The following is a 25,922-nucleotide window of genomic DNA, read 5'->3' on the forward strand; positions in this document are numbered from 1 at the left end:
ACTCTGGCAATACCGAGGAGGAAGGTAAAAGCCCTGCACGATTGTGTGCATGTGTGTTGATTAGGAGCAGGTTAGAAATTTATTCCTAAAACATTAACCTTTGGCCCTGCAGAAGTCCGCTTCTCCCCCTAGTTTACATTTCCCGACTGGAGCCCTGAAGAGAGGATTAGGCCAGATCTGTCATCAAGGAGCAACTGCATGACAGGAAGGAGATGGCAGGGCCAATATAACAATCAAAGGCAAAAGGTGGCAGCAATGAGATGGAAAATAACGATAATGTGAAGGCAAAACAAGGAATGAAAGAGCAATGTGGATTGTGAGGGTAAATGGATTTGGGAAAGTGGAAGGTTCTCATTTATTAAATTTAATGGAAACTCCAAATACAGCTCAGGGAATGGATTACCCAGACTGGCTTTGCTTTATAAATTAGCTCACTGAAATCTTATTATCGTCTAAAACAAAAACTGTAATATTTTGATTGACCCTTAGTGATTCTGAGACACTCAACAAGGTAAATATATCTACAAATAGTGGACAGATGTCATGGAGTTAAATTGTCATTTGATCAGTGTCACATGCTTATATTCCACCTGATCAAAATGTCACATGATCAAATCTCCAGGAATACATCCAGCTAGTGTTGCCAGCCCTAGGCTAACTCGATGGTTCCTAGAAGACCACCCAGTCTTGATGGATTTTTTTTCCCTATAGAACTATGTTTGAAGATGGGCTTAAAATCAGACAGAAATTGATTCCTGTGTAATATTTATTTCTTCAACATGTACTTGTTAATTCTCTAATGCAGCTAGGAGCTAACCAAATAAATGAATGCATCACCTCCAGGACAATGCTCCCTCTACTGGATACACATGAATTTTTCAATGCTTCATTATGAAAGGTTTGGTTTCTTAGATTCCACTGAGCAGTAAATGTCCAAGGTAACTTCCAGTGAACAACATTAGAATTCCATTGAGTCCTAAATTCAACTGTTACTTGCAAATAAAAAATTGGCAATGTAGAACATAAATCACATCTCAGAAATCCATTGTATCTTTATTATTAATAATATTTTAATATTGCATTTAAAAATGCTGCATGGTTGTACCATAAAAGATATATTTCAAATCCAGAGGTAGGGCGGAATTTTATGCTGGTGGGTTTTTATGGTCCCGCCTAAGTCAATGGACTTTTGAACGGCTTGCCGCATTTTATGGTCCCAACCCTGCAGCGTTGGGGCCATAAAATTCCGTCCCTAGATTCATTTTGTGATAAGTTTATACTATTCAATACTGTGACCTAAATTAGCGTCTGCCTTTTTTGTCTTTCTAAAGAAATTCTCGCTCCTTTTCATTCTTAAAGTGATAACTTGGCTTGCACTAAATTTACATTGACACTCACAGCCCCTGATGCCTTGTATTGAAGTTTATTCTCGAACTGTCGATAAAACTGGCTTTGGGCTAGTCACAATTTAAGCATCAGATTAACTAGTACAACACTAGGAATATGCCCTTCCAGTTTGTATGGCTCAGTTGGTGCCTATTCAAATATGTATATCAATTGCAACACTAAACAAGCTTTTTATTTAAACAAGGGATTTTTTTTCAAAAGTACACTTCATTCATAAAACTTATTAAAAGTACATTACACGACCATTCAAAGTTGGCATTACATAAAGTGCAAACCAAATAAGCTTCTTTCAATACTGTATGCTACTTGCTACATTTACAATGACAGTTAATATTTACAATAGTCATTACATGTTAAAGATACAACCCAAGGGGTTTTACACAGGTTCCACCCCCTTGGCGTACTTTGGCAGGAGTATCTTAGATAGTGACCTTCCTCTATTTTTGTGGCAACAACTACAACTTTAGTGTCCCCTCAGCACATAGTCCTGGACCTTTGAATGTGCCAGTCTGAAATACTCGGTTGTCGGCAGCTCTTTACACTGGAAGACCAATGAGTTTCAGGCAGAGCAAAGCATGTCTTTCAGTGATTTGATGGTCCTCCAGCCGCAGCTGATGCTTGTCGCAGAATGTGTCCCTGGGAACACCCTGTAGAGAACGGATTTCTGCATTATGGAGTTGCTCAGGATGAACCTTGACAAAAACCACAGCATCTTTTTTCCAGACATGTTTTGAGAAGGCACATTCCAGAAGGTGGCGGATGACAGTCTCTTTGCCATCACAACTGCCTCGTGGGCAACATGCAGAGGGTGTGAGATATTGGATGTGCAGGAAGGACCTGAAAAGGAAGGTCTTTCTCACCATCAGCCCTAAACAAAGGACAATATTCCTATCGAATACTGCTTTCACACCATTCATAGAACATAATTCACATCTCTAAAACCTGCATGCACTTTTAATTTGTTTTCTGTTGGTGATATTTTTGCTCCTTTTTGCTGGAGAATGGAACACTTTCAGCATTTCTTGCATGGGGTGTCAGTATGATTTGGAGGTCAGTTGCAGTGCAGGTTAATTGAAGGATGTTGCTTCAATTTGGCGATGCTAGTGCATCTTAATAAAAGATCAGAACAGCCACCTCATTAACTGCACCAATTTATGAATTTACATCTTCCCTGTCTCCTGGCTACTCCTGAGTTTGATAGCCAATTAAAGTCTGATTTCTAGCACATTTCCTGTTGTGGATATGCTAGGAACTAGTCTGGAACAATTGAACTCATTTTATTGAGGACCTATTTTAGCTGTGAATAAGCAGAGACTTTCATTCCAGCAGTACAGATAGAGTTTCAAATGATCCCCATAGATATAAACCAACTGTTCTGATGGGGCTCAATTCTCCATAAGCTTCTGTTGATATATTTTCCAGGACTGAAATAACAAAAGCAATGAGGACAGCATGATCAAAAATTCCCGCCAGGAGGATTAGAGCAAATTTGTTTCGTCAAATGAATAAGAAATAACTAATTAGGCCTTTTGCATCTTTATTGAAACTACTTTGTGCGGGTTAATCTTAATTAAGCTGTCTTATTTGAGATTTGGACCTGATAATTACTCCCCAAAAGATGAATTCCAAAATTAGGTTCAAGTAGGATAAAACACAAAGATGTCAATTGCAGTTCTTATGTGACGTACGCGATGGCCTGTGGTGCTGGAAAGATTTCATTTTTTCTCCGTGCCAATGTACAGCATTTATGTCAAGTGTACTTTAATTGATTGAATCATAGAATGGTAACATCACAGAAGGAGGCCATTTGGCCTGTCATGCCTGTGCCAGCTCTCTGCAAGAACAGTTCACTTATTGACACTCCCCTGCCATTTTCCCAAAGCCCTGCAAAATTTTTTATCTTCAGGTAATGATGTAATTCTCTTTTGAAAGCCACAATCGAATCTTCTTCCACCACACACTCAGGCAGTGTTTTCCAGATCCTAACCACTTACTGTGTAAAACATTTCTTCCTCACGTCGCTATTGTTTCTTTTGCCAATCATCTTAAATTGATGTCGTCTGGTTGTATCGTATAAAGGTGGCTGAACGAAGTTCCATCTGGAGGAAATGATGGTGTGCATCATTAGGTGCATCTTTAGAACTTGTGCTTTAAATTTTTGTGAAGATAGCATAGATTTTTACCTGCATAATGTGCTCCTGCCAAAACTGTTTTGCTGATTTGAACCCATTGACACATTTACCTTCAACTGAATTTGATCATTTTTTTGGACCGGAATTCAAGGCAAAAAATTAAATCAAAAGGCTTCATCTTAATCTTGATAAGTTATCCTCTGAGCTCTCAAAGTATGTTATTTCTTGTTAATCAAGTTCTATGACTTTTCAATTTATAGACCAGTTACTGGACCCAATGTGTGTAGATTGAAAGCAGTTTTGGCTTTAAGCTGCAGAACATCAGATATTTCTCAGATCCTTTCCCAAATCAAATTTAAGCCAGTGGTCTCTTGGCTTCATCTCATCGGCTGAAAGATAATTATACCAATTCTAAAGCAAAGTCTAAAATCTTCCTGCACTGACATTAATGCAGTAAAAATATTGAGCATGGAAGGTCCTTGCTGTGAACAGAACAGCATGTTTGAAAAGTGTGTCAATAATTCACGTTTGCTGAAGTAAATTTGTGTTTTCTTACCCTGAAGCAATCACAGAAGCAAGACCGTCATGTAAATGTAATTCAATGAACTTCTCACTGCTGTGACTGCTTAGAGTAATATTTATTGCAAACGGATGTGGCAGACCTGGATATGACAACATCATGGTTACAGGAGCCAATTAAAAAGTTGCATGAGTAGAAAGAACCTTTCATCATCTGTACCTACGATTCTCTACTTTCTTGCTCAAAACAAAGCAGAAGTGGTTGCAGAGGCAAATGAACACCAAAATTAAGTAGCAAACGTCATTGTAATATCTTTACTCTTTTTTGTTAATTCCCTGCTTAATAATCGTTAAATTCTGACCTTTGTGCCTCTACATTTCTGAACTGCTTTGTGGCTTTAGTCACTATAAAGTTATAAAAAATCATTTTGACAGATCTTTTGTGAAAGACCTTGACATTTTGAAAGGTAAAAGAACCATTCAATAGACAATGGGTTCTGCCTTTTGTTTGAACATTTCTTAATGGTTTTTAAAAAAGGCTTATTAAAATGACAGTGAAACATATCCATTCCCAGTTGTGGAGCATTGCTCCAATCAATTTTCCATTGAGGCTGCATTGTCTAAATTGCCAGTACTATTACAATTATTCGTAGCTAGCTGCACATACATGCAGTTTTTCCTAATTCCTAGTCAGTATTTGACGTACAGAAATGGGGAATCCATTACTGAAAATGTTCCATTTAAGACTTCCTTTGAAATGCTTTTACAAAATGACCAGGTATTACAGTCAAATTCAGAAACTATTGTTTTCCTTGTGTTTCATGCCATTATGTTCCATCTTTTGAATCTAACTTAAGAAAATGAACTCTTAAGTTATATTTGACATTTTGATTGAAGAGAGGTATCATAACGATAATGCAGCCTTTATAAAAATGACAAGAAAGTAGGAAGAATCTGTTGGTGTTTCATGGCACCTGGACCTTGCATTAGAATAAACTTCCAGACTTTTAATGTTGGGAATAATGATTAATTTACAGCACAGAAAGTATTCTTTGATATGCTGTTTCCTTTTGGAAGTTTATTTTGTAATAGGACATTTTGTTGGAGCAGATTTAGATTTTATACTTCTAAATTTAAAATCATAATCTGTATTGGTCTTATATATTGAAGGAAAGAAAGCTTTTTTTGGTAATTGTTGTAAGAATGAGTGTTTTAAATAGCCGTTTTGTAGCACAGAATATGACTGTTGCTGAAAAAAGAGACATGTCGAAACTTTTCATCTTGCACTCATCAGAACACTTCGCAAGAATACTAATATAAGGAGAAAACAATTTATACTGTATGACAAGAAAGTTCTGATTGGTTGGCAAGGCCCAACCATCTTCAGCTGCCTTATCAATGATCTTCCTTCCATCACAAGGTCAGAAGTGAGGATATTCGCTGATGATTGCACAATGTTCACTACCATTCATGACTCCTCAGATACTGCAGCAGTCCATGTCCAAATGCAGTAAGACATGGACAATATCCAGAATTGGGCTGACAGGTGGCAAGTACCATTTAGGCCACAGAAGTGCCAAATAATGACCATCTCCAATAAGAGAGAATCTAACTCTTGCCTCTTGACATTCAAAGGTACTACCATTGCTGAATCCCACACTATCAATATCTTGGGGGGTTACCATTGACTAACCATATAAATGCTATGGTTACAGCGGATCAGAGGCTAGGAATTCTGCAGCGAGTAACTCACCTCCTGACACCCCAAAGCCTGTCCACAATCTACAAGGCACAAGTCAGGAGTGTAATGGAATACTCTCCACTTGGCTGGTTGAGTGCAGCTCCAACAACACTCAAGAAGTTTGACACCATCCAGGAAAAATGGGCTCTAACCTAGTCTGCTCCTGAATCAACATAAACTTATATTATAAATATAAACTTCCTCTAATGTCTTTCTGATGTCTGAACCAGACTGTGTCTGAGGAGAGTGCAACAATAGAAAAATTCATGCCAGTGAAGGTTTGAAATCTTTGCACTCTGATTTCTGAAATGTAAATTTAGGGAAGGCTACTCTTGGTCTAAGCTGGCACAACTGACTTCAGAGCTCTGATTCCATTGCTGTTCGTCATAAGGCCCAGACTGATATTGTCAAGAAGATCTTGTGGGCCAAAAATGTTTGTGACACCTTGGTTGCCCTGTTGGAAATCCCCTCCTTTAAATGCAGCATTAAATGGAAATTGATTGGCACCCCATCCACAAACATTCATACCCTCCACCACTGACGCACAGTGGCAGTGGTGTGTACCATATACAAGATGCATTGCAGGAATTCACCATGGCTCCTTAGCCAACACCTTCCAAACCCACAATCACCACCATCTAGAAGGACAAGGGCAGCAGACACATGGAAACATCACCACCCAGAAGTTCCCCTCCAAGCTACTCACCATTCTGACTTGGAAATATATCGCCATTCCTTAACTGTCACTGGGTCAAAATCCTGGAACTCCCTCCCTAACAGCACTGTGGGTGTACCTACACCACATGGGCTACAGCAGTTCAAGAAGGCAGCTCACCACCACCTTCTCAAGGGTAATTGGGGATGGGCAATAAATGCTGGCATAGCCAGTGACCCCCACACCCTGTGAATTAATAAGAAAAGGACTCTGATTGTTAGAGACAGTGCCTTTGGGAATGCACCAATTGTTGCTGACAGACAGTTAACTGCTAAGAAAAATGGGCTCTAACCTAGTCTGCTCCTGAATCAACATAAACTTATATTATAAATATAAACTTCCTCTAATGTCTTTCTGATGTCTGAACCAGACTGTGTCTGAGGAGAGTGCAACAATGGAAAAATTCATGCCAGTGAAGGTTTGAAATCTTTGCACTCTGATTTCTGAAATGTACATTTAGGGAAGGCTACTCTTGGTCTAATCTGGCACAACTGACTTCAGAGCTCTGATTCCATTGCTGTTCGTCATAAGGCCCAGACTGATATTGTCAAGAAGACCTTGTGGGCCAAAAATGTTTGTGACACCTTGGTTGCCCTGTTGGAAATCCCCTCCTTTAAATGCAGCATTAAATGGAAAACCCATTGCCTTTTCAAGTGGATCTTAAAGGTCCCAAAACATTCTCAAGGTGTCCTGTCCACCATTCTGTCTTCAACCAGGATGAACAAACCGACATTAACTATTCATCTCGTTGTTCCTTGTGGGAATTTGGCATACAAAATTATATTGTCTGCATAACAATACTGACCATAATTAAATATTCATTTGTGAGAAATTCTTTGATATTTTTCTCAGATGCACAAGGTGCTTAAAAATGCAAGCATTCTCTCTTTGTACTGTTCCTTCTTTCTGTTTCTGTGCCTCACAGCTATTTCTCTGCCACTCTGCCTTTCTCTGAAATAGCAATTATTGGCACTTTGCTGAATCTAATGCACAGTGGCTGGTTCAATGAGAGCTAAAAAGTAACAACAGTATTGACAGAAACTACTTTTGATCATGATGACGGTTCACTTAATTGAGATTATGAAATTTTGTGCCAGGTCTTTTTTTATTAATGTTAGAAACAGCTTCTGGATGCTTCTGTTTATCATTAGAAAATAGATATAACTTTGACCCAAGGAAACGGATTTGCTTATTTCTGTAATTTCCTGCAGCACCAGCACTCACCCCACCTCAGCCTTTACTCTGACTATGGACACCTATGCATTCTCTCCCATTAATTTGTATTAACATTGGTTACTATGCTTTTAACCAGAAAGGCTCAACTCTCTGGAATTTTCTCCCTAAGAGCCTCTGCCTCACTTTCCACCTTAAAATTAATTCCTTTAGCCATATTTTTGGTCACCTTTCCTAATATCTCCATTAGTTCAGTGTGCTTTTTTTTCCCCCCAAGTTAGTTATGGTGAATTGCGTTGGGGTGCTTTTCTACATTGGCTTACTTGGAGGCTTTCCCATGTCTAGTGATGCACGAGGCAAAAGCACTGCTTCTGTCTGTTTCCATAGCTAGACTGTCAGCAGAGGCTATAGTTTGTGCGTTGCCACTCTGCATCAAGCTGACCAGGAAACTCTTCCGCTCTTATCACCTGCCATAGGCATATCGGAAGGATGTACAGGTTGATAATCAACCTGTTTGACCACGTTATGAATGGACCTTCCACCGCCATTGAGTCCTGGAGTGGGACTCGGACATGGAGATTCTGGCTTAGAGGCTGAGGCACAACTCACTGCACCACCAGGACCTCCTGTTTTCTATAGTGAAGATGCTATATAAATGCCTGCTATTGTTATACATATATTTCCTGCTTTCTGCAGAAACAGCATCAAATTACCCTACCAAAATATTTAAAACCTCCTCCAATGGTGCAACTTGCTGCAAAGGGTTTTATTTTGCAACAAATAATTGATTATAATTGCAAAAGAAATTAAAGTATTTCCAGGTGCGCATTTTAGAGATTGCGAAATAATATCTCAGATCAGTCTCTGGGAAAAGATTGAAATCTGTTTGTTGGCAGCAAAGTTAATGAGGTGTCTTTTGTATCTTCTAACAGAGACTTGCAACAGCTGCAGAGGATTTTCAGGAAAGACATGTTTGGAAAGAAGAATTTGGGGTAAGACATCAAGTCTCCTTTTGCTCCGCACTGTGCCCTAGTGATCCTTCAGTTGTGATCCTGCCTTGAGCTTCCCTGCATTTGTAGCCGGGATCCACAATTGATGTGCACAATGCATGGTGATTGAAAATCAATGCCTGTCTCTTTGTGCTTCGTTTTGAGAACTGTTCAAAGCCGTTGAGCTGTGACCAGTTGTCTGTCATCCATCAATGCAGCAATGACCTACTTTTCAGTATTAACTAAGACTTTGTTGTTACGGTGTCTGTATTGATCGATCCAAGCCCAGTTAATTATTAAATGTAGGATCGCTTTTCAAAAACAATCTGCCAGTCAGTTCTGTACATCTGAAACCAATTGATTGGTATTTCTGTTGTTTCTGATGCTTTGAATTTATTTGAATCCAATCCCCATTTCCCCCTTTCCGTTTTTTCTGCTCCTTTTCTGTAGATTCTGGGATGCTGTAGATTTTCCTGTTTATTAGGCCTAGGTGAAGAAAAGCGGGTAGAATCCCATTTGATCAGGTGCTATTAAGCTGCCCAGGATTTTTCAGGGGTCTTAATATGGGGGGGAGTGTCCTATACCTGGACTAGGCATCCAGACTGTTGCCAGTCCCCCAAACTTAATTTCTTCTCCATGCACCTGGCAAGAGACTGGAAGTCAAGCTTGCTCTCTGCAGACCAGAGAGTTTTTGGCGGTCCGAGGGAAACCTTGAAGCTTCTCGGGTGTGCTGTGCTCCTGTCTCAGGCTAGTCAATCGCCATAGCAGCCTTGAGTATCTTGTCTACTTTTTTTTATTGCTCCCCTTCTCCCATCCTACATAGAAAATGCCTGGCAGCCAATTTAAACCTTGATTTGATGGACTGGCTTTAGACCAAGAGCTCTCTGCGGGGAATTGCAGCTTACTAAGAATGCAAGTGCATGAGCCTTTCTCTGATATATTGTGCAATTAATATCAATGGATATGAATGCAGATGGAATTTCAAACAGACAGAAGATATTGTGAAAAAAGCGCACAGCATCTGCTGCATAGAGGATAATGGATTGATTTCAAAACTAATATTGTTAGTGATCCACAGAACATTGGAACCTTGAAATCACTCCCATAGAATCTATTGTTTTATCATGATATAGAATGCAAGGACATAGTGTTGCTCCATTTTGTTTTTGATAGGGCCTATAAGTGAAATAAGTGCACAGAAATGGTGCATGGTAACAGCCAGAATGGAAGATTTATGACAGTAACAAAATCACTAACTATCGAGATAGGATAATTGACTGCTAGTAAATAGTCAGTTTATTTTGTGCAGTATTGATCCATTGAAAATAAATGCTGGCGTCTTATTTAGCTCTTGTATCTCCAATCATTTTAACATCCCATGGATTATTCATTAATGGTGGTTTCCCATATAAATTACTGAAGTAGAAATCCATTAGGATCATGGAAGTGAATATATCTGAAGGAGCTGTACACTCCCAGATCATTGTTAGTAATAATTGCATTTTCCAGTGACCCAGTGCTCTGCCATATCTCATAGCTCTCGGATGGAATGCTGGCAGTGCCTGACCTTTGAACCTGATTGACTTTGTGTGAAGTGATTTTCCTCATATTTCATCTGCCAGACTTGTGCAGAGACCTGTGACAAGCCAATCTGTGTGACGTGCCTGTCTCTGCTCGATCAATGAGTGGCATTCAGGCCTGAAGTATGAGGTGGCCTGATGAACATAATATAGTTTTTGTTATCGCATAGTTCATGAATCAGGATATAGCAACCAAAATCCTGACGATGTTTAGCTAATGCAGTTTGGAATCCTGATGCTTTTTTCTGGGTTTTTGTTTTAGTTTTGTTCCTGTGCCTATGGGATTGAATTTTCTTGTTGTTTCTAGTCAGGTTACCTGCAAGAAAATACTCCCTGCTCATTAAAAAAAAAAGATAATCTTAAGAACTGCTATTGGCAGAACTCCTCTACAAAAATGTCACGTTTTCCTCATTGGACAGTCTGTGCAACATTAAAAAAGTCTCAACAATCATGCATGTTTTGGACAAGCTCTTGTGGGGCCACTGATAGGTGACTTTTTTTCAGCAAAACTCCTTCCTGGTCTGTGCCCAAAACAGAACTGATATTAATTTTGTACTTTTGCCATCCCTGGGTTGAATTTTTAGGCTCTGAAAGGGGAGGGAACATAGGCAGGCAGGCACGAAATTTCACACCACTGACCAGGCTGCTGGTTCCCCAGCTCCATCTCACCCCTAGACCACTTTTCCAAAGGCAGGAATTGGGGTGGTTGGGCAGGATGGGGCAGGAGTTGGGGGTGGGGATGGGGTGCGGGCAGGGCTACCCAATCACAAGTGGCAATTGTCAGCTAAACCAATTAAAGTCTTATTAAGGCCTGTTGTTGGAGGCAGCAACTGGGAGTTTCCAATCAGCTTCCAGGTCCCCAGAGGAGGTGGGGGACAATGCATTTTCTGTTTTGTTGGGGAGGTGAAAAGTTTGGTGGATGTTGAATAACAGCTTCTGCAGGACAGGATGAGTTTCTCATTAATACCCGATATTCTTCTTGCTGTCTTAGCTTCTGACATTTTTATATTTGATAATACCATACCATGAGATGATATTTTAATTTTTAAAATTTTCTCTGTAACAAAATGAAATTTCATTTGCAGCATGACTATTGGTCATAAGTAATCCTCCTGTTATTAATGCCAATTCTTTGTTTAGGTTGTTCTCCTCACAATAATACTCAAACCCTAAGCATGAAGTCACTCTATTTATAATTCCACCTGTTCATCATTATTGCCCGTCTATGAGTAATCAAGTCGAATAGCTTTTCTGAAACACAGGCACTGCTGGTGACTTGTTCATCCATATTGAATGGAAGGTGGGCATGTTCCAAAGGATCTAACATATGGAGAACTTGAGGATGCTTCAAGGCCACTGGACTGACTTCATCTCAGGTCCACTGGTGTTTTCAAGAGAGATGTGGACATTTTCAGTATTGATATCATAAGTTGCAAAGAGGTCAAAGTTGGATGAATACAGGATAGAATTTTAGGGACCTCCCACCCCCTGCCCCCACAGTGGGTTTAATAGAGGGCAGGTGGGGCAATGTGGCGGGAGCTGAAAAATCAGTTTACGATGGCGGGATCCTCTGCTCCCGCCTGTCATTGAGGGGGTCGCCATTGCCATCAGAGACTGGGCTGAAAATGTTTTGGATCCCTTTAATGGGATGCAGACGAAGGCCCGACTGGAATGCTTCCCCCATCCCCTCCGCCCCATCCAGTTGTCCACGCTGCCAGCGGGATAGCATGCCAGTCCAGAACACATTTGGGCCAACGTGTTGTGGAGATGTCAGCACTTAGCCGAAAAGGCCTGGGGAGTTCAGGATGGAAGATGGAGGCCTCCAGCAACCATGGACCCTGGAACATCACATGCAGCAGTGGGTGGGTGGAGCATCAACCAGGTGGACCTTCTATCTTCAGGGCCTTCCAGGAGGTGGACCACCTGTCCTCAACAGTGGATCAGTTGATGTCCATGCACCTTTTAAAGATGACTTCCAGATATGATGGCGGAGCGGGAGCCATTCAGTGTCCCTCCCACCGCACCCCCCCAACCCCACCAACCGCGCAAATATCAGGAAACTCCCGACGGCATAATTAATTAGGTCTGCGTTGCGCAACATGGCGTGAACCCCCACAGGCCTCCATGACAGGTAGCTCTCCCCTTTCTCACCCCCACCATGGGACGTAGTCCTGGAATGGAAAATTCCACCCACAGTGTTTTTGAGGGCTGTAGGGCTAGAAAGATTCACTGAGGAGGAGTGAGGCCACAAAGCAATTTGAATATAACAGTGAGAACCTAAATTTGAAAAGGTGAAGGCCATGGACCTGTAAAGGTCAGTGAGCACAGAGGTGATTGGTGAGCTGGACCTGGTGTGGGCTAGAGCACTGGCAGCAGAGTTTTAGAGGGTGGTGGTTGGTGGGGTTGGGGGAGGGCAGTGGTGGTGGGGGCGAGGTGGGGGGGTGGGGGGGTGGTGGCGGGTGGAGGGGGGCGGTGGTGGCGGGTAGGTGGTAGTCAGAAGAGCATTGGAATAGTAAAGCCTAAAAGTGCCAAAGACATGGATGAGTGTTTCAACAGTAGATGAGCTGAGGCAGGGGTGAAGGTCAATGTGGGTGGTCTTTGTGCTTGTGAGAATATTGGATCGGAAGCTCAGCTTAGTGTCAAAAAGGATAGCACTGTCTGGTCCAAACCATGCACTGGCTAGGGAGGGGGAGGAAATTAGTGACAAGGTTACAGAGCTTGTGTCAGAGTGCAAAAATTGTAGTTCCAGTCTTCCTAGAGTTTAACTGGAAGAAATTGAAGAACTGTTGTCCCTCCAGAACTCCAGAATGACTCACTTTTAAGGAAAGGAAGAGAAGAAAAGAAGAGAGGAAAAATTGGAAGACTAAACAATGACTCTATACATGTTGGTATACAAAAATATGGAAAGATGCATAGCTTTGTGATCGATGCCCGTCAGTGGGCTCCCCGTTGATCCGCAGTCATTAAGTCAGTAATGTTATGATCCCAGCTGATGTTACTATTGGACAAGCCTGATCCGAGAGTGAAACCCACCTTGATGGATGTCATACCATGAGCCAACCAGTCTCACTGGGCAGGATTTTCCCCGGAGTGAGGGGGCACTCGCCGATGCGTAAAATGACGCGCAGTGATGTTGGGCGGAACTCCCGCCCCATTTAAATTTTCCGGTAGGAGGGGGCGCAGCAAAATCGCTGTGTGCCCACCGACCTGTCAATGGCCAATTGAGGCCACTGACAGAGTCATTAAGCTAATTAGTGGACCTGCCTGTTCAACCTAAGGTTGGCGGGCAGGCCAGGAGCACTGGTGGGCTTCAGAAAAAGCATGAAACCTCATCCATGGGCAGGGTGAGGTTTCATGTAGGTTTTTAAAAGTTTTAATAAAGTTTTTGTAAAAATTATGGACATGTTCCAACTCATGACAGTGTCACGTGAGGGCACATGTAAGGGAAATTTTATTTTTCTATTTTTAAGCTTTTTTACATTTATAGCCGATCTTCCTGAGGCAGCACTTAGCCTCAGGGGGATGAGTGCACTCTTTAGTTTGCATGCACGAAAGACAGCACTCTCGATTTTGGGATCCCCACTCCGCCCGCACAGGGAGCACATAGCACTTCCGTGTGGAAGTCATGCTGGGCGGGCCTTAATTGACATTCCTCTTTAGCTTGGAACTTCTTTTCTGTCCCTTTGCTCCAGTCTATCCTGGCAACTGTCTTCAAACCAACTCAAAACTGCTGTCTCTTTAGTTTTCCTGTGTGTGTGGGGGTGTGTGTGTGTGTGTGTGAGTGGGGCCTGCCTCTCTGGATCCCTGTTGCTAGGCAATGGCACAGTTTTTTTTCTACCCTTGTTTGCTTAACTTCTCTTTGGGAGTTGTAAAACTTGTTAGAAATGCAGGCACCTTTGAAAGGGAAACTAAAACTCAACTTGACCTTTTCTTAACACGCAAATACAGAAATACAAATCAAACTTAAACTTCAAAGCTAGAACTCATTCCTAACACCCACAAATACAAATATAACTTACTTAAACTGCCTCTAATTCCTAAGAGGAAGGAGGGCCAAATAGACTGTACTGACCACAGTTCTCTACAGGTAGACAGGATGGGTCTCGAGCACCCAGTGCTTTTTGATGGTGTGGCAGAGGAGGAGAGAAACTGGCAGAGAATGGCCCAGGGCCAGGTGCAGCAATGGCCAGAAGGACAACAAGGGGCAGCAGTAGAGGGTCAGGCAGCTCAGGGTGCTGGCAACCAGGGACCAGTGCAAGGCTGAGCAATGGCGGGTAACCATCTATACCGCACGTGGCGTAACTACCTGCAAATGTCAGAGAGGCAATGTCAAAGACTGCTAAGGATATCATGATAGTCAGTCACTGACCTACGTCAGCTGCTACAGGAAGACCTATGGCCCCGTTGAATAGGAGGCAATCCTGTGCCATTTACCTTTAGGTCATCGCGGTGGTGAACGTGTGGCATCTCCCAGTCAGCCACACACATGCATTAGAAAGTTCATCAATGACATGTTCCAAAGACCCAATGATTTTTTGAGATTCACAAACCCTGAGAGCCAAGCAACCAGAACTGCTGCAGACTGTGGGCAATGTGTCCCCTAACTGTTAGGACCTGTGATGGAGAACACTAAGAATTGGCTAAAACAAAAACAGAATTACCTGGAAAAACTCAGCAGGTCTGGCAGCATCGGCAGAGAAGAAAAGAGCCGACTTTGTTGAGGGTCATGAGGACTCAAAACGTCGGCTCTTTTCTTCTCTGCCGATGCTGCCAGACCTGCTGAGTTTTTCCAGGTAATTCTGTTTCTGTTTTGGATTTCCAGCATCCGCACTTCTTTGTTTTTAACAAAGAATTGGCTTGTGGGAATGCACAATCCCTTTACTCAGTGGAATGTCCCCTGTATATCCGGTTCTCAACACCAGCCTGGAGTCAACCTTACTCTGTTGTCTTGACCCTCTGGCCTCGCCATCTGCTGTTGAGTCTCTGTTCTGCTCCCCAGCCAGGCTGACAGCCCCTTCCTCTGCAGGGGTCAACATGCAATGTCAGGTACACCACCCACCAGTCTTTGAGAGCTCCATAATGTTATGCGCTCTTTTGTCCTGCTGCCAGGCAGAATGATACAGTATCATCTCAGTGGACAACAAATCACTTTTAAGAGCATGCAGGCCTGTGACAGCTAATGTCACCTCATTTGTGATGTTCCACACGCACTCCCCTGCAACTGGTACAACTTTCAAAGTGTGAACCGGCTCCCACACATTCAGCCCACATTTTCCATCTGGTGCTGAAGCCTAGAATCCAATCTCCTGCCTGGCATGCCTCTCCACTCATGCATTTACAATGCTTGATGCCATCAGGAGAGCCACTTTGCATCTCAAAAAATCATTGGGTCTTTGGAACATGTCATTGATGAACTTTCTAATGCATGTGTGTGGCTGACTGGGAGATGCCACACGTTCACCACCGCGATGACCTAAAGGTAAATGGCACAGGATTGCCTCCTATTCAACGGGGCCATAGGTCTTCCTGTAGCAGCTGACGTAGGTCAGTGACTGACTATCATGATATCCTTAGCAGTCTTTGACATTGCCTCTCTGACATTTGCAGGTAGTTACGCCACGTGCGGTATAGATGGTTACCCGCCATTGCTCAGCCTTGCACTGGTCCCTGGTTGCCAGCACCCTGAGCTGCCTGACCCTCTACTGCTGCCCCTTGCTGTCCTTCTGGCCATTGCTGCACCTGGCCCTGGGCCATTCTCTGCCAGTTTCTCTCCTCCTCTGCCACACCATCAAAAAGCACTGGGTGCTCGAGACCCATCCTGTCTACCTGTAGAGAACTGTGGTCAGTACAGTCTATTTGGCCCTCCTTCCTCTTAGGAATTAGAGGCAGTTACCCATGTCACTTACCCTTGCAGAGTGCAGGAGGTCATTGACTCTTTTACAGCATTGGATCCAGCCTCGCTTGTGGACCCCACGGCTACTAACCTCTGCAGTAATCTCCATCCAGGGTGTCCTGCCGCCATTGCTGGGAAATGGGACCTCCTGGCATTCCTGGAGGAGAACCTGCAGGGAGGCATAGCTAAACTGTGTTCTCTGTGTTGAAAATCTACTTTTAAATGGAATGGCGGCAGGTGATTGGGATCCACAGGTGGCAACAGTTCTTGGGATCCATGTGTGGCAGGTGGGGAGAGGGTGGCAAAATCCACTTTTGAGACAGGCAGAATGATGCTGCTGGCTTGCAGGGGTTGGATTTTCTTTATCAACTCATTCATTTATTTCCCATCCCTAATTGCCTTGTTGCCCTTGTTCAGAGGGTCTGGAGTCACATGTAGGCCAGACCAGGTAAGGACAGCAGAATTCCTTCCCTTTTATTTTTCAGATTTTTATTGAGTTCAAATTTCACCATCTGTCGCAGGTCCCCTGGGTCTCTGGAATACTAGTCTGGTGACCATATCACCACGCCACTACCTCGCGCAGCTTGAAAACTCTGTTTTTGAAACAGCTTGTTGCTGGTTGTTTTTAGGAGTACACCACCTAAAATCTCCCAAAAGATTGACAGTGCCCCTTTTAGATAATCTAGATACTGCACAGTCTCTCACTGTGCTGTGAAATATATATTCTTATTGATTTTTTTTGATGTATATACTGAAGGCAAATGTTGAAAGACAACTTACTTTCATTTCCCCTAGGATCATCTGCCCGTGCTCGTAGCACCCTGGGGGGATTCTTTCATGGTTGCAAAGCATTCTCCCCTGTACTTGAAGGGAAAATCTTGGATTTTATTAGTCCCTCCATGTAAGAGACTTTATCTAGCGTCAGTGTAAAATAATGACTTTCATTAAAAAAAAGTAGATCTTTGGATCAACTGGGTCTTGTTTTCTGGTACTTGCATTGTTCAATATTGCAAGCTTTGCAGAACTACTGAGGTGTTGACAACAATGAAAGTGCAACAAGGTTATAATCCTTTTTAAAGGCATACCTGTCACCTCTGTGGCATACAGAAGCATCGAGTCATCAGAAGTTACATTTTGCTTATTTCGTTGTCTAATTTAAAGTTGGTGTGCTCTGTTTAAGCAGCTCATGTGTTGCGTTTGAAAGAGTAGCTTTGATATTCAATCTCACTTTAGTAGATCCATGGCTTGTCCCCTCTGGAAAGTTACTTCTGCTCTCTGTGATCTCAGTTCTCTTCCCACTTGTTTGTTTCTCTCCTTCTATTCCCTGATATTTCAAATAAAGTATTTTGTGTTTAAGCAGAGCCTTTAACAGAGAAGAACCAAAATACCAGGCATTGCACAGAGGTGCAATCAGACAAAAATTGACACTGACCCAAAGATAGGGATATCTGGAGAGTGACTAAAAGCTTTGGAGAGGTGAGACTTAAGGAGGGTGTCCAAGGAGGTGGGGGAGTTGGAGAGGTTTGGGAAGGCAATTCCAGAGCTTAAGGCAAAGAAAGTGAGGCAAGATGAGTGGGGCAGTCATGTAAAGAGGCAGAGTCGGAGGATGCCAGGATTTCTGGTGGCTGAAGATGGTTACTGTGATAGGGAGGACTGGCCATAGTGATTTGAACATCAAGATGAGAATTTTAAATTGCAGGTATTGCAGGGATATTTGGAGCAAATGTAGGGTGGAATCGTCCCAAACTTGCACTAAGTGTAGTAGCGGGTGGGAAGGAGGACATTTTACCCACCGGCCACAATGGCGGCTTTTCGCACCGTATCATCTCATTCCCTCAATAATTATACGGCCACCGGAAACATGCTGTCTTGCTGGCAGTCAGTCTCCGTTTTGCCCACCATGCTGTTACCTCGCTGCTTCCTCACACAGGGTGCCATCTTTTAACTGCAGAGGCCTGCACACTTCTCAATACTTGCAGCCCAGGAGTGCACCGGTGAAGACATGGCCCCAAAAGCCAAGAAGAGTGCAGACCCCCGATTCAGTGAGGTGTTCCTGGGATGCCTTCTGAACACCGCTGCAATCCCTCTACCCCAGCTCTGGCTGCAGGAGGTCCATCAGTCTCACCACCCCAGCTTGGGAGGTGGTGGCAGAGGTGGTCAGTGCCAATGCTGCACACAGGAGGTCGGCCATCCAGTGCAGAAAACGGATGATTGATCTAACCCATGCCGCCAGGGTAAGGCAACCATCTCATCATTCTCAACTCACACATTCACAAGGCTATCACATTCACTGGCATCTCACTCACTGCCAGCTCAAAGGACATCACCGCTCAATCTCTCACACACACCCTCACATCTCCATCTGGCCTATCTCCTCTGGAGACTGCCTCCTCAGCCCTCACCATCTTGATGCCACTTGCACAGATAAACATGTGCTCCCACACACACGCTGGAATACCCTCTTTCCCCTCAATGCAGCCCTCATTCTGCAGCCTCATCCCTTGCGTGAGGCCAGTTCTCCCTCTTTCCCAAGAAAGCCCTAGCCCTGCAGCTGTTGAATAGCCACCTTACGGCTGGCCTGGTAGGTAAAGACCTGCCCTTGAGTCCCCCTAAAAGTGATGTGATGCTGCCTGCGAAGCCTGGTGCTAATGACCATGAGCTGCCTGAAGAAAGGTAGGCAAACAAATCTTGAAGTCCCAAGTGAAGTGCAGCTCGCCAGGTGCATGTCGCTTATGTACATGCACGCCAACGTGCCTGGATGATCCAGCGTGGGTGGATGATTGAGGTGAGCAGAGCTTATAATTAGATATTAAAATGATGTTCCTGACATCTGGTGGCGGGAAACATGACCCGCCATTGACGGGCTTAGCAGACGATCACAAACTGGTTTCACAATGGCGAAAAACCAATTTTTGGTCTACTCGGTATATTGGCGGCTCATGCCCGCCATGATGCCCAACGCCAATGGGGGCGGAAAATTCCAGCTGTAGGCTTGTGAACACCTAGGTGATAGGTGAATGAGATTTTGCGTGGGATCAGTTACGAGCACCAGAATTTTGTAACAGCTTGAAATTTATGGAGGCTTGAAAGCCAGCCAAGAGCACATTAGAATAGTCAAACCTAGATGTAAGGAAGACAAGTAATTTTGTTAGAAGATGGGCTGATGTGTGGGTGGAGACTGATGGAAACAGATACTGAAACTTCATTATTTTGATTTCAAATAAACTGCTATTTATCAGTTCAGAGGTTGCAGTCTGAATCTGGAAACATCTAGGCCTTTTTGTCCCTTGAGCCTGTTCCACTATGCAGTGTGATGATGGCTAATTTGTGACATAACTGCATGAACCCACCTTTACTCCCAATTGCTTTAATACTTTTGGTTAATAAAATCTATCAAGCTTGGATATAAAATTAACAATTGACCTTGCGTCAATTGCTGTTTATGGAAGAGCGTTCTAAACTTCTACCACCCTTTGCGGGAAGAACATGTTTCCAATTTCATTCTGAAAGACCTGGCTCTTATTTTTAATGGAATGCCCTGTAATTCCAGACTGCCCAACCAGCAGACCTACTTTCTCTATATCCATCCTATTAGTTCCCCATAATGTTGTGAAAACTTTGACCAAATCACCCTTTAACTTTCTGAATTCCTGGGAATATAATCCTAGTTTGTGAAATCTGACCTTGTAATTTAATCCTTGGAATCTATATGTCATTTTGGTAAAACTACACTGTACCCCTCCCAAGGTGACCATATACTTTCAAAGGTGTGGTGCCCAGAACTGCTTGCAGCAGTCCAGGTGTGTTCTAACCAGCTAACTTTGTATAGCTGTGAACAGCAGTAGGGACTTTGCTTGCAGCTGCTGCTGCTGCTGCTCTGATGGTTTGGACACCAGAATCTCTACAAGAAGCCATCAAGGCCAGTGTTTAACATTGCTAACAGACAACCATTTGGAATGGATTCCAAGACCTTAAGAGGACATTTCAGAAGATATTTTCCAGCATTGGTATGCTTAGGGGAGCTTTAATTAACAAATAGCTGTAGGCTTAGCCTCTAAAAGCAGTGTGCATCTTTTCTGCTTCCACCATTGTTTCTGGCGAACTATTACGTGCTCTAAAAAAATGTCTACATGAAAAAAACTATGACCTCTCTCCTTCATTGATGCTTAAATGTACGGCTTCTAATTTATCAACTTGCTGACCAGTGGAAATATTTTTTCTCAATTTGCCTAATCAAAACCCCTCCTATTTTGACTACTTATTTCAGATATCCCCTTACTCCATTGAAAAGAGCCTTTGTCTTTCCTCATAATTAGTCTTTCAGCCCTGCTCTCATAATGAATCCTTTCTGCTCTTTCTTCATGGCCTGACATGCTTCCTCAAGTAAGGCACCCCAAAACTAAACAAAATATTCTATTAATGACTTTACTGTGCCTGTGCCAGTTCTAGCTCATCACTTGGAACTGCCTATTCTAATCCATTTTCCTGCTCTTGCCTCATATCCTTCAAAATGCTTTATTTATACTTAACTAATTCCTTTTTAAATGACAGGGTCTTTGGCCTTGGTATTAACCCATCGCGACAGTCGGAAGAGGTTGCTGAGGCTCTCAGGGTCTAAAACATGACTAACTTGTCCCATGCTGCTGCTTACACACTTGCTGCCATTATTTATGTCAGTGGGTAATGTTCTGTGCAAATGTCCTATTCTGGTGAGGTGGCACACTTCATTAGCGTGTTTAACCAGGCTTCTACAATCTATTTGGTAGCCTGGTTTAAACTTAACAGTTGCTGTGTGGATTTCACAGGGCTCGGGAAATCTTGTTTACCTGTTCATGGTCCTTTCTATTTATAGTTCCACTTCCTAAAGATGTATTTATGTGCATTCCAGATCTCTGTAAATATGTTTACTTTCATTGTTTTCCTTCCCAAAATGTGCTACTTCATATTTTGTTGTATTGAACTGAATGTGAAACCTTAATTCAGCTACTTGGTCTGTGCTCCACCAATTTATTATGGCCTTGCTCGCAGTATATCATGGCCCCTAACTTAGTATTGATAAGCTTCAGTACCTTAAATTCCTCTTGTGCCTGTATCCAAATCATACAATTAAATGAAAAATAGATGAAGCTGCAGATCCCTGGAGAACCACACCACTCACATCCTGACTACTTGGGGAAAAAAAAACACCTGTTTAGCCTTATTCTTTATGAGCCATCTCTATCAGCTACATTTGTTTTGATATCATGCGCTTTAATTTTCAAACACTTCCTAATAATCGGTAAAACTTCTGCTGCACTTCCTTTATTTATACACACTTCTAGTATCCGCTTGAAGAGCACATCAAAAAACGATGACCTTTGCACATTTGTTTGCAGTGGCTCATCTGGTGACTAACACACCTTTATCTTTCATGCCTTGATACTGCTTGTTCAAATCCCCGGTGAGGCCTCAGACGTGCATGCTAACATAATTTTGCTTACTTTCCACAGCATCATATTGTAAGCCTTTCCTTGACTAACAAGCATCTATTGCAATTTCAATATCAACTCAAGGGCCCTGGTCTGTCCATATGTATGGTTATATCCAATGGTTGTCACCACAGTTGCGCCTCAGATCCCATACTTACAGCAAGGCATCCACCCATTTCCTTCAAGCAACTGCGCTATATTTAACTTGATGAAATGTGCTCCCTCCAAGTATTCACGGGCTAGACATCAGCAGCATATTTTCCCCAAATAGACATGATAGGGTAGAGTATTTGCTTTGGGCACAATAGGCAGGTTAAAGGAGGTCAAAATCAAATCAAGTCTAATATATCCACAGAGATAGTATTTATCCCAGAACTCCAAGATATGCTATGGAGGGGATTTCTGAGGCATGCCAAGTGCCATAAGTGAGTTACTGGATGCTGGGAAGGTGCCAATAAATTGGAAATTGGCGAATAAGGTTCTTATATTTAAAAAAAAGTGAAGGAAACAAACACAAACAATTTACTCATCAATCTGACTTCAATCCCATTATGTGTGAATGCATGAGCTGTACAATAAAGATTGAAAAAATGCAAAGTACCATCTATAAGGTACAGATATAAACTATTAGTCAGAGGTTTGTTAGCACAGTTATGTTGAAATGAGGCCAAGCAGTAATTGGGATATCCCAGCAATTTTTAAAAAAAATCATTTTACGGGATGTGGGCATCGCTGGCTAGTCCAGCATTCATTGCCCATCCCTAATTGCCCTTGAGAAGGTGGTGCTGAGCTGCCTTCTTGAACCACTGCAGTCCACTTGGTGTAGATACACCCACAGTGCTGTTAGGGAAGGAGTTCCAGGGTTTTGACCCAACGACCGTGAAGGAACTGCAATACATTTCCAAATCAGGATGGTGAGTGGCTAGGAGGGGAACTTCCAGGTGGTGGTGTTCCCATGTATCTGCCCCCTTTGTCCTTCTGGATGGTAGAGGTTGTGGGTTTAGAAGTTGCTGCCAAAGGAGCCTTGGTGTCAGGACTACACTGTTCTTAGCTTATGTGTAGAACTAAATGTAAATAGTTGGTTTAGAGTTTGCAGGAGCACTGAGGCTTGGTGAGGCAGCTAAATTACAGAATGAATTTTATAACATATGTAAATGCACAAAACAGTGTCACATAAAATTTCTGCTGGACAAGTGCTGTGCATATGGAGGAAAAATAGGCCACGTACGTATTCCATGAATAGTGTTGAAATAGCTAAAGATGAAGTTGACAGAGAGCTACGTGTCTTGGTAGATTCTGTAGTCAACATGTCCAACTAGTGTAGCGCAGCAATCTGCATGCCATTAGAAGTTGAGCTATATTGTCAGAATGGTGGAAGGCAAGTCGGAGGAAGCACATTCAAACTGGGCAGTGCTCAGGTCAGACCACATTTTGAGTGTTCTGACCATTTCTGGTCATCTAGATAAGATAATGGGCTGAATTTTGTTGTTGGCGAGCAGGGGGTGGGGCTTGCTTGCCGACGCACAAAATGACGCAGGATGACGTTGGGGGGATCCCCCGACGTCATCCCGCCCCATTTAAATTTTCAGGAAGGCGGGCGGACAGCGAAATCAGTTCTCCGCCTACCAACCTGTCAATGGCCAATTGAGGCCATTGACAGGATAATTAACACAATTAAAGGACCTGCCTGTCCAACCTTAAGGCTGGCGGGCAGGCCAGGAGCCCCAGCGGGCTTCTGAAAAAACATGAAACCTCATCCACCAGCGGGATGAGGGTTCATGTCAGGTTTAAAAAACTTTAATAAAGTTTTAGTGAAATTTATTAACATGTCCCATCCCGTGTAACATTGTCACATGAGGGGGACATGTTAAGGATTTTTTTATTTTTCTATTTTTAATCTTTGTACAACTTTCAGCAGCACTTAGCCTCAGGGAGATGTGTGCTCTTTAGTGTGCATGCGCGAAAGAGCGCACTCTCACATTTGGGGAATCTCCCCCACCTGCACAGGAAGCGCATAGCCTTAATTGGCCCGCCCACTCAAAATGGTGGCGGGGCCTGCTTCTGTGACGGAGATCGGCTCCCGGCCCGCCGGGGATTGTGTCGGGTCCACCCGCCTAGTAGGCAGAAAATTCTGCCCAATGAAGCATTGGAGACAATGCAGACCAGAGTCATGAGGCTGCTCCCTATTGTTGAGTATCTGGGCACTGAGGAAATATTGGAGAATCTTGGGCTTTTCAGCATTAAAAGGAATTTGACTATAAAGACTGAGGATGTTTTGCACGATTAAAATTAAACCTGAAAATTGCTTTAAATGAGATAGTTAAAGTAGAACTAGAGATTCAAACCAGTAAAAGTAAAATTTAGGACAAAGATAAGAATATGATTATTGTGTGGGCTAGGTTAATTGACTTTCAGATAGGTGGCACACCTCATTCACAATCTCCCTGATGATTCATTGTTTACAAGTGAAGTTCAGATAGTTGCATCTAGTGTGGTAGATCTATTGCTTGGGGCAATTTGTCCTACACTCCTAAGTTTCATTCTCTCCAAACTCCTCATGAGCCAGAAATAGCTGTTGCAATTGAGTTGAGGGCGGAGGCATGAAAATTTGTACATATTATTCATTTCTGCCAGTTCTGTGATCAAGCATAAAATTTCTGTCTGTTCCTCATGCATATAACTTGCAGATATGAATGTAAGCAAATCTTCCTATTTATCCCTCCTCCGTCTGGCCTGTACACATGCAGTCTCGCACATGTTCATTCTAATTACCCTATGAGCAGAATTCCTGACATTTCTTAAACTAATTTTCATAGACTTGCTTTAGCACAAGAACAAAATTCAGAGATGTGGTAAAAACCAAGATTGGTTAATGTTTTGTGCTTGTCCCACTCATCTCTATTTACAGCAACTTCCTTTCCCCATTGTGAAATGGCCCACAAACTCAGTTAATAGCTGTTCAGAAAGCTGGAATTAAGATTATTCCAAGACCACAACTGTCCATTCCAATATTTTGTTCCATCTGTTACTTGGTTGTAGCCTTTTTTCATCCTGGGAAAGAAAGTAATGGAAAGAAGTTAAAGTATTAGAGCTGAAATTGAAGTCCTATTTTCCAGGATCAAATAATGCTTGTATATGTCTCGCTGCACTATCAATTGGCATTAGCTAATAGCTCCAGCTGACGTGAGGACCTATTTTCTGAGGTAGCATCAGTAGCTGTTATTTCTTCTACATCAGGTAGAAGTGATATTTTAATTACTGCAGACTATTTCCATTCTCTAGAGCTGAACCATTAGGGCATGATGGTTCCCTGTAGCTACTCTCCTAAAACCAAATATACTTTCTCCAAATAACATATTATTTGTGCTAGTCACCACGGTGTGATAATGTATGGGACATCATCTTGAACTCAGCCATTTAGTAAACATTTGTGGTTATGTTAGATTGGAACGCTTCAACAAAAGAATACTTTTTAAAGCAAAAACTTCCTGGTATTTTCTCTGCTTTAGCTTGTACCTATCTGACATCCCACACATCTCAGCTCATTAAACCCTGCTCCCCGGTTCCACTGACACTATGACGGGTGGAGCTTACCCAGGCTTCCTCTTGTCACACATTGTTATTGACAGGGGAGTGGTGGGGTGAAAGGGTTTCCACTTCATGCATGTTTCCAATCCAAGCACCGAATGAAGTCAAAGAAAACAGTCTTACATTATCTGTGCGCAATTTTTAAAATTACATATAATTATTGCAGCTACAAGCAAAAAGAAAAGTCCTGACAAGGCCATGACGTTAAAAAGGGCACATATTGAAAGCCTGATTTATGTTTAGTTATAAAGTGCAGCCTTAGTAAGTCTAGGTCAAAAAGATCTTTCCTCCATATAAACCTATCCTCTCTTATTATCTTCAATAAAGCTCCAAGGTGTACACTGGTAATGAATACAAAATTTAATTTAATCAGTGGTTAAAGACTCAGTGTCCATAATGAATTGCAATTGATTGAATCACTAAATTTCCTATTTCAAACAGCGATACTTTTTGACCTATGGATTTTAACTTATTGGGCCTTAGCAAGGTCATTTGAGATCATTACTATTACCCAGGATAGTACATTGTATTCTGGCACTATCTTAATATTCACACGTATAACCTGAAAGTTACTGGAGAATATGGCATATTGTATGGCATAACCTCTGAAGAAAGATAGGAACCTATTGCTCTTACAAGACTATGGCCTGAATTTCATGCTCCTCCACTGGCAGGTTTTTATTTGGGGGGGGCGGGGCGGAGGGTAGCATGAAATTT

General features: G+C 42.6%; 1 protein-coding gene across 1 annotated transcript in view; it reads left to right on the forward strand.

Moving 5' to 3' along the window:
- The window catches only part of LOC121285595 (voltage-dependent calcium channel subunit alpha-2/delta-1), a 711,948-nt gene that overhangs the window by 192,061 nt on the left and 493,965 nt on the right, over nt 1-25,922 (forward strand). Inside the window, exon 4 of the mRNA XM_041202183.1 lies at nt 8,620-8,679. Coding sequence (XP_041058117.1) covers nt 8,620-8,679 — 60 coding nt within the window. The remainder of the gene's footprint in view (nt 1-8,619; nt 8,680-25,922) is intronic.

The sequence above is a fragment of the Carcharodon carcharias genome, chromosome 13 (assembly GCF_017639515.1).
Source record: "Carcharodon carcharias isolate sCarCar2 chromosome 13, sCarCar2.pri, whole genome shotgun sequence".
Classification (NCBI taxonomy): Eukaryota; Metazoa; Chordata; class Chondrichthyes; order Lamniformes; family Lamnidae; genus Carcharodon; species Carcharodon carcharias.